Source organism: Aspergillus pseudotamarii (assembly GCF_009193445.1).
Source record: "Aspergillus pseudotamarii strain CBS 117625 unplaced genomic scaffold BDV38scaffold_18, whole genome shotgun sequence".
Classification (NCBI taxonomy): Eukaryota; Fungi; Ascomycota; class Eurotiomycetes; order Eurotiales; family Aspergillaceae; genus Aspergillus; species Aspergillus pseudotamarii.
The window spans coordinates 267,008-278,187 of NW_022475032.1; the positions used below are offsets into that span (position 1 = coordinate 267,008).

At 47.9% G+C, this 11,180-nt stretch overlaps 4 protein-coding genes across 4 annotated transcripts; 2 read left to right on the forward strand and 2 right to left on the reverse strand.

Annotated features, from left to right (window-relative positions):
• Nucleotides 1-1,750: 1,750 nt before the first annotated feature.
• On the forward strand, nt 1,751-4,647 carry BDV38DRAFT_270182 (MFS transporter; the record flags this gene model as incomplete). Its single annotated transcript, XM_032057102.1, has 6 exons — nt 1,751-1,908; nt 2,495; nt 3,000-3,205; nt 3,267-4,287; nt 4,344-4,464; nt 4,517-4,647. 6 exons carry the CDS (start codon nt 1,751-1,753, stop codon nt 4,645-4,647), a joined length of 1,638 nt encoding a protein of 545 aa, XP_031915041.1.
• A 247-nt stretch (nt 4,648-4,894) lies between these two features.
• On the reverse strand, nt 4,895-6,204 carry BDV38DRAFT_270183 (phosphatidylserine decarboxylase; the record flags this gene model as incomplete). The annotated part of the gene is made up of 5 exons (XM_032057103.1): nt 4,895-4,987; nt 5,026-5,700; nt 5,782-6,032; nt 6,069-6,147; nt 6,184-6,204. 5 exons carry the CDS (start codon nt 6,202-6,204, stop codon nt 4,895-4,897), a joined length of 1,119 nt encoding a protein of 372 aa, XP_031915042.1.
• A 1,119-nt stretch (nt 6,205-7,323) lies between these two features.
• BDV38DRAFT_281541 (uncharacterized protein) lies at nt 7,324-7,700 on the reverse strand (the record flags this gene model as incomplete). Its single annotated transcript, XM_032059578.1, has 3 exons — nt 7,324-7,367; nt 7,431-7,529; nt 7,583-7,700. The coding sequence occupies 3 exons, from the start codon at nt 7,698-7,700 to the stop codon at nt 7,324-7,326; spliced, it is 261 nt and encodes an 86-aa protein (XP_031915043.1).
• A 1,688-nt stretch (nt 7,701-9,388) lies between these two features.
• On the forward strand, nt 9,389-10,621 carry BDV38DRAFT_281542 (uncharacterized protein; the record flags this gene model as incomplete). Its single annotated transcript, XM_032059579.1, has 2 exons — nt 9,389-9,823; nt 10,301-10,621. The coding sequence occupies 2 exons, from the start codon at nt 9,389-9,391 to the stop codon at nt 10,619-10,621; spliced, it is 756 nt and encodes a 251-aa protein (XP_031915044.1).
• Nucleotides 10,622-11,180: the final 559 nt, after the last annotated feature.

The window sequence follows — 11,180 nt, forward strand, 5'->3', positions numbered from 1 at the left end:
TATGTGTGTATGTAGACTTCCAGGATCACGTCGAGGAAATTACCTTGCAAGTGAATCTAAATTACCGTGGGTGTGCCACTAGCCTCATACCGTACGATATTCGAAGGAACGGCATATCCAAACACTAAAAGCCCAGGATTGAACCATATTCCCTTTTGGCTATAGACCACCATGTGGTTCCAACAAAACACTATTCCACATGGCTGAACTAAGATACGAACGAAGCGGGGACAAGGAATGAATCTAGGCTAGATATGGCTTCCCCATAAACTAACCCCGTATTTGCCTGCCATAGGCGGAGGCAAATACTGGCACAAGGCCTGTTGAAAATTGCCTGGGGCAGAAAATGTGATAAAAGGCGAGCAGAGGTTGCGCATAACCCGTAATTTCAATCCACTGGTCAAGTTAATTTGAATTTTACCTCCTCCTGCAGCTGATATCTATGATATGGCACATGGCACAGACACCACGATGCCTTCGGCAAAGTCCAACCTCACCTGGACCATTTTCATGGTCATGATATTTGGCTCCCTTTCCTCTGCCGGATTTGGGTTTGACCAGGCCTGGTGGTCAGCTATCATGAGCTTGGATCAATTCTTACAAAGATTTGGATCCTATGATCCGAGCCACGACAAATGGATTCTCTCCTCTAGAAATCAGTCTATTGGTACTGGTATGGGTTACGTTGGTGTCATTCTGGGCGTAATATGTGGTACACCGTTAAATGAACGATTCGGACGCAAGATGACCCTCTACATCCAGTCCTTTGTGGTAGCAGTGGGTGTCATTATTGAGTCAACTTGCACCACTAGCTATGCACAATTCGTTGTCGGTAAAGCAATTGTTTACTTTGGCGGGGGCATTGCGACCAACGCCATCCCCACATATCAGGGGGAGTGTGCCCCACCGTCGTTGCGAGGACTGATGGCCGGCACATACAACGCCTTCCTTATGATTGGCGGCTTCGCCGCTGCACTCATTGTATACTTGTGTCGCTATATCCCCAGTGACTGGGCCTGGAGAGCCGTTGTTGTGGCGCAAATTGGTATTCCTGCTGTGGGTTGGGTCAGTTTACCTTTCCTGCCAGAGTCCCCACACTGGCTGATCAGACAAGGCCGACTGGATGAGGCAACCAAGGCGCTTCGCCGTCTGCGTGGCCCCGAATTCCCTGCCGAAGAGGAGGTCATATTACTGCAACAAACCTTGGAAGAAGAGCGGGAATTGCGAGACGCCTCCAACTGGAAGGATTGCTTTTCTAATGCGGTTAATCTCCGCAGGACAATTATATGTGTCGGGGCTCAGATCTTCCAACAGGCCCAAGGAATATCCTTTGTCGCGAACTACCAAGCGGTTTTTCTTTCCCAGATTGGGTTTCGCGAAGTGCTACTGATGTCTGTCGTTGTATATGTCATTGGAGTGGTAGCAAATCTGCTAAGCATGTTAACCGCTGATCGATCGGGACGGCGTAGTGTCATGCTCGGTGGCGCAGCAATGCTCGGTGCGTGTATGCTGGTCATCGGCGGGCTGACAACGCGGGGCACGTCGCATATGTCGTACTCTATGCAAGTAGCAGCGGTTGTCATGCTGATGCTCTGGTTCTTCTGCTTCCAGACCACTTGGGGCCCTCTCGCTTGGGTTATTACCTCCGAAGTTCCGCCAACGGCCGTCCGAGAGAAAATGGTTACGCTATCTGGTTTTTCAGCCTACGGTGTCGGTCTGGTTATTGTATTTGTGAATCCCTATACCCAAGATGCCATTGGCGGTAGCATCGCTTTCATTTACGGGTCATTGTCGGTCGTCGCCTTCCTATTTGTGTTTTTCTTCGTGCCTGAGCTGCGACAGCGAAGCCTGGAGCAGATTGACGAGATGTTCAACGAGCAATTGCCAACTCGGAGCTTTGCATCATACGTATGCAAGCTTCCTGATCAAGGGCGGGTTGAAAAGGAAACTGAAGCGGTGGAATATGTCGAGTCCCTCCCTTGAGTGCAAAACCACTCCTGCCTACCCTGGGTTGTTTTATCTTACTCAGTAGAACAGCTGCGGCAAGCACTTTAGCTTTCTTGTTTGCTGGCGAGCGCCACGAGTGGTGTTTCCATTTCATATTTAACAGCTACAGATGTATATGAGCTGTTTATGCTATGGATTCATTGTCCCAAGGAAATGTATTTTACCACCGGGGGTTTGGAATGGAATAGTTATAGCAAAAGGAGTTGCAACTGTCGATGTTGAGGGGGCAAGGGTAACTGTCCATCATAATCAGTAAAGCCGTTGTGACCATAGCTGTGGCAATATTGATTTAAAATAATCATATAATTTATCAATTTCCCTCGGAGTCCCTTGGAGTGTGCTGAGCGTCAACCATTTCCAAATGCGGTAAAGAAGCCCTTATTTTCAGAGCTCCAAAAGTTCAACTTCTATAGCGATTTCCTATAGGGCGCCTGTTTTATTCCTTGACTTCATTCTCATGTTTAAATAAAAGCAAGTTCAGATAAAGCGTGAGTCGTAATAAGCTTTGCTGGACATACTCTGTATAATTCGTCTCGTACAGAAGGGAAATAAAATGTCTGACTGCATAGTCCTAAGCCAAACAGTATAGGAACTATACTGCTGAGGTTCTACTCAATGACCGACTCATAAAAACATCCGATTAATTAAGATACCCTGCAGTCGTCAGGCTACCATTCTGGCCTAGTGCCGGGATACAGAATGCCTTAGGGTTTAGTAATTTTTTCGCCGAATTAGTGGGTCGAAGGAATACCCACCGGGCTTTGGCAGCGACATACGATTCGCCCCAAGTACAATCGAGGATAGAGATGATCCCCAAACACAGGCTAAACTTAAGATATGTACATTGATGTTCCGTATAGCCGGTATATGTTCCTGAGCCTGGGCTATCCCTTACTAGGCTATCTCTTGCGCAGTCTCTATCTGTTAGACCATCCGTCATACCCGATTGGTGCTGAAGTCACATGCACTTATATATCATTATATAAACAAAGATATGTCTTGAATATTTCACCCACAACAACGGTCGCACCATGGAGTTAAGTGCCTCTGATACAGAAGCCAACAGCATGGCTACCTCTCAGGGAAAGCGTGAAGAGGAGCTACCGGACTGGGCCGCCGATCCATCCAACGCCCAAAACTGGAGTTTGGTCAAAAAGCTATACAACACATCCATTCCATCCCTCCTTTGTCTGCTTATGTGAGTATTCAGCTAAGAAGACATGATTGCGCTGACGGAGCTGACCTTTGCGTGCACTTAGATCCTTTGGCCTGGCCATCTATTCGCCATCTCATGCCCATGTGCAAGAGGACTTTCACATCAGTAACACCCTTTCCCTCCTCCCATTCACCTTATATGTGTATGGTCTGGCTTTTGGCCCTATGATCTCCGCTCCTTTGAGTGAGACCTTTGGGCGCCGCTTCGTCTATATTATCATGACACCACTGGCTCTGCTATTCATTATGGGTGCTGGTTTTGCCCGAAATTTCGCTACCCTTGCCGTGTGTCGCTTGTTGGGCGGCATCCTGTGCTCTGCACCTCTCGCCGTGGGCGCTGGAACCATGATGGATGTCTGGTCGGGCCCAAATACCAACCGCGGGGTGGTTGTGCTGATGGGAATCGCGTTTTTGGGGCCCGCTCTCGGATCCCTCGTGGGTGGATGGATCGCCGAATACAAGGATTTCCGGTGGTCTCAATGGACAACTTTGTTCCTCGGAGCGGCACTATGGGTCTATTCGATGGGTGCCCAGGAGACGTACGCGATCCCTATCCGCCGCCGCCTAGCGAAAAAGGCCGGACTGACTCCTCCACCAAAACCGATCCCTGATGGTCTAGCGGGAATCAAGATTCTCATGACAGTGACGCTGGCACGACCTCTCTACATGCTGATCACCGAACCCATCGTCACCCTCTGCTCACTATACTCCTCCCTGAACTTCTCCGTGTTGTTTTGTTTCCTGGCCTCCGTCCCGCTGATATACAGCACTAATTACGGCTTCTCGCCGGGTCAGTCAGGACTGGCTTTCATTGGTATCGCGGTCGGTTGCATCATCGGGGCTACGGCGTTGATCATCATCGACGCATACACGTTGTCTAAGCACCGTGCGCTGCGGCCGGGGGAGCCAGCACCTCCAGAAAGAATGCTTGTGGCCGCGATGCTGGGAAGTCCCCTGATGCCTGCGGCATTATTTTGGTTTGCCTGGACCTCGCAGCCGGGGATACATTGGATAAGTAGTATCATCGCCATGGGGCTCTTTGGTTGTTCCAACATCATGATATTTGTACGTTCTTACATCCGCTGTAATGCGATATGCTGCTGACGGACCGTGGTATGCAGGTCTCGACGATGTTGTACCTCACCAATGTCTACGGAGCCAAGTCTGGGGCCTCAGCTCTGGCAGCGAACGGCCTGCTGCGGTATGGTGTGGGCGGCTCTTTTCCTTTATTTACGATCCCTAGTAGGTTTTTGTGGCCCTTACGCTGGCGACGGACACTGACTGATTGATGTAGTGTACAACAATCTTGGTTTCACCTGGGCATCCAGCCTGCTCGGCTTCCTCGCCATCGCCTTTGCTCCTCTGCCTTGGATCTTTTATAGATTTGGAAAAAAGATCCGTCAATCCAGCTCTTACACAGCGTGAGCCCCTTAGCTCACCCTAGGTTACCAAAAAATATGGGCCAATGCTATCTGCGACTGCTACAACCGAATAGCTAACAACCACGACGGAGAACAAGAAGTCTGTTCCTGGTCAAGCAGGTGCCGGTGGATTGGCAGCATGAATTTCTAATATAACTAAGACTCATATGAATAATAGAAACATAGACACCCAGACATATAACTAAGCCACAGAGCCCGTACCAGGCTTGAATCTCTCACTTTGTACACCCTTATCTAGACGGTAACCCGAAACGGGATCCGAAGGACTTAGGCTCTTTGTGCTTGAAGTAAGCCCTGCATAACTTTTCACCATAGAAGAAATGCTCACGGGAAGCTGGATCAGAATCAGGAAACCCGACACTCTCGCCTTGCGCTCAAACATAATGATGCAGTCCGAGACACCGAACGCGAAATGTGAAATCTCTTCACCCTTTTTGATCCTTTGAGCTTGAAGCTCCTTTCTCACGTTAACAGAAGAAACCATCGCCATGCCAATGGAAAGTACGGCAACCCAACCCAAGTACTCATTGTTGATGATCACTACCCCTCGAGTCTGGAGGAACTGGTAGCCTGGAGTGTCGGGCGCGTCAAGGGTACGGATGCCGGAAGGTGTCCTTTGTTTTCCGGAGATCTGGCGGCAGAGTTCCAGATAATTGTGACCGACCTGCTCGTCTGTCTGGACTAAAACTTCGAGGTAGGCCGCGCCTTCGATGACATCGATGATTTCCACAGTCCTGGACACAGGGGCATGCTGCCGGTGATAGTCGAAGGAGTTCAAGAAAACATGAGTCCAGAGTCCATCTTTGAAGACATCCCCATATGTTTGAGAGCTGTCATCGGGAAGCTGTTCGTCGCCATATGTACCGAGAAGGTCCTTCACTCTCCACGGAACATTTTTTAGAACCACCTCCTCTTTCACAATCCTCCACTCTTTCTTCTTCAGGACCACCTCGGAATCTTCGCTAATGGCATATGCTCCAGCGAAGATAGAATCAGCAGGGAAGGTCACGATATGATCATCGTCGGGGGCCGCGATCTTTCAAGGGTTGTCAAGCTTGCGGTAAAAGAACTTATTGAACGTTGTCCAGTTCTTAGCGTCCGCCTCAGACTCGAAGACACGGAAGAGTTGAGAGTTTCGAAATGTCGTTATGCAAGCCTCATTGATCGAAGAAGGCTTGTCCATACTGCTTCCGATCTCTTTGGCGAATCGGACCACCCAGTCTGAGAGAGGTTTGAGGGGCTTGTTCAAATTTAGGGGTTGAATTTTAGTCAGACGAGAAACCAGAGGCTCTTGGGACAGAACGAAATAGAAGACGCAAAGGATGTAGTAGATGTCTCGGCCTTTGGTCGACTCAGTGGGAATCCAGCCTCGGACCAGTCAGTCGGCGAAGTCAAGAAAGCCACGGGCTGAGATAATGCCGTACTTATCGAGCTCGAGGATATCCCATCTGTGAGCGTTTTTGACGGCCTGCTCGAGGCCATCCTTCTCTCAGAGCAGCTCTTCTCGAAGTTCCCGGACAATTTCGCTGTATCTTGCCATGATGACTTGATGTCTCGATAGTCTGCAATGTGGAAAGGTGAATATAATCGTAAGGAGGATGGGGGGAATAATCCAGACGTGAGCAGATGTTGATGTAATACATATATATCTCCTCGCCCTTCTATCATATGACAGGGTAGACACAAAGCCTTGAGGCTCTTACATCGGAGACTGGATTTGGCGATCATATCGGCGTTCTAGACTTAGTATATCTAGCTTGGGAGAAGGCTCTTCAACATCATATGAGGCCGGGATTGGTGTCCGTGAGCTGACATACACAGTGCTCGTGAGATATAAAGTTATCGTGCACTGAATATCACCTACAGAAGGCCACGCACGGGATTCAGGTCCTCCAAAATCTGCCAGACCTTATCGCGAATGATGCTAGTAGGAAAAAAAAAAAAAAAAAAAAAAAAAACCCCAAAAAGTTATACTCACCCCATCGTGAGGACTGACTTGATTTAGATTAAAACACCTACCACTGGATGCTCGGAGACACCGGGAAACTAGGTTTCCATAAGCAAGTTCTTCAGACCCAGGGACAAACAGCTTTCATAACGTAACTGCCTTCCGGAGTTTCCTTATGAGAACATAGTATACACCCTCTCTATATCTCAGGAATCCAAACTACAGCCCTTCTGTAGGGAATGTAGCCCCTCGAATCAATTATACATCAGTTAGCCTGTGGTAGTATCTATTATGCTCCGCTGACGTGACAGTTGCATACTATATCTTGAGTGTAGATCGCTATGTGGGGGACAGGGTAATCTGTTCTAGACGTCACATTATATACGGCCCACTCGTAATGATGAGCCAATAATTTGAAACATCACTTAAACATTTCTAATCATATGTACAGGACTTTATTCAGTCTGTGAAAACGAAGGTAAGGCCATGTGTGCTAGAAAGAATGTCTTCAGCTGGGCCAAACGGTCACTACGATCAGACCCATGGGTACTATTTCATACAAATGCTCATGGAACAATCACTAATATTCAAGGACTACTCGAGAAGTTCAAAATATTCCAGTGAGTGACAATAGTTGGCGTACTGAAGCGCGACTGCAAACACTTTATCGGCAGGCTCTTTGTTCCATAGTCTCCGCAGGACAGATGCAATCTACTTAGCAATGCAGTTCAAGGAGGAGCCTTGGTACTCGCATTCTGCGATCACAGTTAGTTTGTAACGTCCATAATGTGTAACAATCGTAGTGATGAGATACTGACTTCCGGAAATAACCTTGGAGTTGTCGCTCGGACCGCTATAATACTTGCAGCCTGAGCCCTTCTTGTGGCTACAGTTATTGGGACAGTTGCAAGCGTAGTCTGTACGAGAGATTAACATCATGTCTTCCTGCTATGCGTCCTGGGGAACTGACAGGGGGAGGTAGCAATTTCGATGTGGCCTATGCTGCGTGGAGCCTCTACAGCAGCTCCGACAACCTGGTGGGCAGCGAGGAGCGCTATAGCAGAAAGTAGGGTGGAACGGAAAAGCATCTTGAGCAGAATTTCTGAATGAAGAGTGTTTAATTTCGAATGATATTCGAGAGTGGATGAAGACTTATGAGAGACAGATGAAAACCAAAGATTCTTTGCCCTTCTTATATCTGTTGACTGCTTGACCTAACCGCTGTACAGCTATAGGTACCTCAGTAGCGCTTATCTCACGTTCTCTCTTGCATCCATCCAGAACGCAGAACAGAACCAACAATTCCCTCCACAATCCTTCTCTGTTTCACTATGTAGAATAATACTATCCTCAGTAAGAGGTGTAAGCCCGAAAACAACCCATGCGAAGGGAGGGACAAGACGAAGACGGGAAAAAACCCGTCCTCTAATTGCCTATGTCACACCCACGTGGTAGTTGCGGAGGATCATCTACCAAGTGAGGGCTACGTAAGACTCATCATACACCTCTATTATTATCTCTAAACTGCGCTTTCCAAAACCAACATATTCACTCCAACCCTGAAGCCGCAGGACCAAAGTTACGCCCCTAGACTCGTTTTTGATTAGTGTGGTGAGATATCTCGTTCGTATAGCCTCGGATGTAACATAATAAAAGTTAAAAGTTGACCATGCATCATTATTGTTCATTTACAAGCTGTATACTTAGTTCGCTTCGGACCGAGAATGCCGGTCCTTGGCAATGCTTATCTGATTATCTTCCTTGGGAATCTTCAGACACCGTGCGGAGATTTAGGATTCCTGCTAATAGTTAAACATAGTTATATCATGGATTCTGCTTTGTTGTTTTGAAACTTGCCAGGGAGGGCCAACTTCTCGTGGCTGTCTTCCCTTCCCCATAGTGCGCATAAATGGAGAGAAGGCACAAGAAGGAGAGAAGGAAAAGGATCATGAACCCTTGTCCATAACAAATGCATGAAAAACCAACAAGGTACCGGAGAGAGGGAATGTCAGACCATAGTGGTAATCGATTCACCTTTCCCGTCTAAGTAGGTCTTAACGAGGCCAACAGGCAATGCATAAATCTAGCTATCATTCGATCAAGTCCAGACGGGTTTCGGGTTGCCACCTTCCTTCGGCTCAGTTGGCCTCGTTTCTGGAGCAGTGTGTGGTGTGATGTAAGACTACCTATGAGATGGATTTACAGACAACAGGCTAATGCATAGCTATCACACCTTACCCAGAATGCCCCGTCCCGGGGCCTTAGTATTCTAGTTTGGGGGCGGCCGCTGGCCTTGCATTAGTTCTGAAGGATCTGTATTCTTCATCTGTATATTGCAACTTTCTGCATCGGAGTAAAAGAACTTGGGGTTGGGACCGGCTAACTCCGGATCTCTTATCTCAGGGTAAGAAACTAGAGCACTTTTCTATAGTGTCGGACTTAAGGGGTTTGCGCCCCCAAGTCAACCCGCCAGCCTACGGGCATGGGAACCACGAATCGGATTCCTACGGAGTCTAACATCTTATTTGGTGTTTTATAGGCGAAAATGGTAGCATTATCTTAGCATCAATATACCACCAGCCTCGGTCATCTTCACGAGTTCTGGCCTCTACCAAAGTACTGAACCATATAGCCAATAAGTGTATAAATACTTTGCTTGATATGCGAAGAGGAGTGCTTGTCTTTTCCAGAGCCGATACAAAGGCCGATTTTACAAGCATATTCTAAGAACTTCTTTGTACAAAACCACACTCAAACAAAATCCTATTCTTCAAAGATGCATCCCATTCCTCTTGCCGTCTTGAGCCTGATAGCGACATCATCGCTCGTGATTCCCAAGGTACTTGCTCAGTCAGAGAGCAGTGCTTGGGAGGCCATTTCGAAAATGAAAATGGACCCTGAGGGATATTTTCACATTGCTGACGACGGAGTGGCACGATCCTATGATGGGAACGATGCTGTTATCGACTATGTTCCGTTGGCCAATGATCAGCTTATGCAGCTGCTCTCAAACCTGCCAGAGCCTTGGCAGCAGGAACTGGATCATTTGCACTCCATATTTGATGGCGTCGACGGACTTCAAGTTGTGGATGAGGATCAGTTGCTTAACCCGCCGGCTTGGCTTCGGCGTGTCGTGGATCGTGAGCCACCTCAATCTCAAAACCCTAAGCGCGAGGTCGAATCCCTCCTAGAGGGTAGAGACTGGTACTGCGTCGGCCAGCCTTGCACCACCTCGAGCGCTTGCCAATTCCTTGGTTGTTCAGGTTGTGCATTTATTGATCAAGTCATACCGGGAGGAGGAGGAATTTGCCACCGATAGTCCAAAGTCGAGGTGTCGGATCTGTGGAAGTTGTCGAAACGGCCTTCAAAAAACAGGATATTGCGGGTGTGACGGGTTCAGTACTGGGAAAGGGGGGGGGCTATTGTACGCACGTGTGAGATATTTTCCAAGTTCTATTGGTTGAACCTCTTTGCATTAGCTGTAATAGGTCTAGTATCAGCTTCCCCTCACCAGACTTACTATAAGAAACGCTCGTCACCTCCTATGGTCTACACACACTTTCTCTCTAGAGTATAACACGATCCAGACTTCCCCATTGTATCACAAAGACGGACCACTTCAACCATGTCTTGCGTAGTAAGAGTATTTCTCACAACTTGCATCTGTACGATACTGACGCCGTAATAGCCACGGCCGGATGACCAAGATGAAGAGACGTCACAGACCAGGCCGTCTCTCAAGCACTCCCCATCGCTCCAAGGCTTCCTCCACCTTGCTAGTGATGGAGTGTACCGCAGCTTTAGCTCCAGCGGCGAGGTAGTGGACTATAAGCAATTGAACCCGGCAGAAATTGCAATAGTTCTGAAGGACTTTGACGGACATATCGATTCAGAGGCTTTTGAGAAAGTTAAGCAGAAATTGCAGGGTGTGGATGGCAGAAATGTGACTGATTTGGACCAACTGCTTCACCCAGGGCCAGAGCTGCGTCCGTTGAAATTTAACAAGTAAAGATTACACAATGTGGCTACTTCCTTCTACCTGTCCCTGACCCTTGTTTCCTAAGTTCATTTATTAGCCGAATAAATACGGTATTTCAGCCGAAGACCATCTGATCTGCTACATGATCACATGAAACTGCTCCTAAGATCTGTGAGCAAACGTATCAGATTTCCTGGCTTCCAGATCTCGCGAACGCTTGGCTGGCCAGCAAAGTAACTCGCTGAGCTCTCGGAGGCTCGGTGCAAATCACGTTCCGACAGAAGCCGAAAGGACGGAACCCACTGCTTGGCCTTCTTAGACACAATGTAATTGAACCACCTACACGGTCTACTATAGGACCTACTCCCTAGTTTACAACACGTAGCAAGTGGGTAAATTGGGCCATCGAAAACCGTTTGTTTCTCTACTTCACTTAGTAATTCTAGTATGTGGCAAAAGAACGATTGTTTACGTTTTTCTATGTCTTTCGGCAGGTCAAAGATCAAGATATATGTGTGTGTGTATGCTAAGACTGCCAAGCCACGTTGTTTCGCTTCAGTTGCGTGGACGATGGTCATGTAAGGGATCT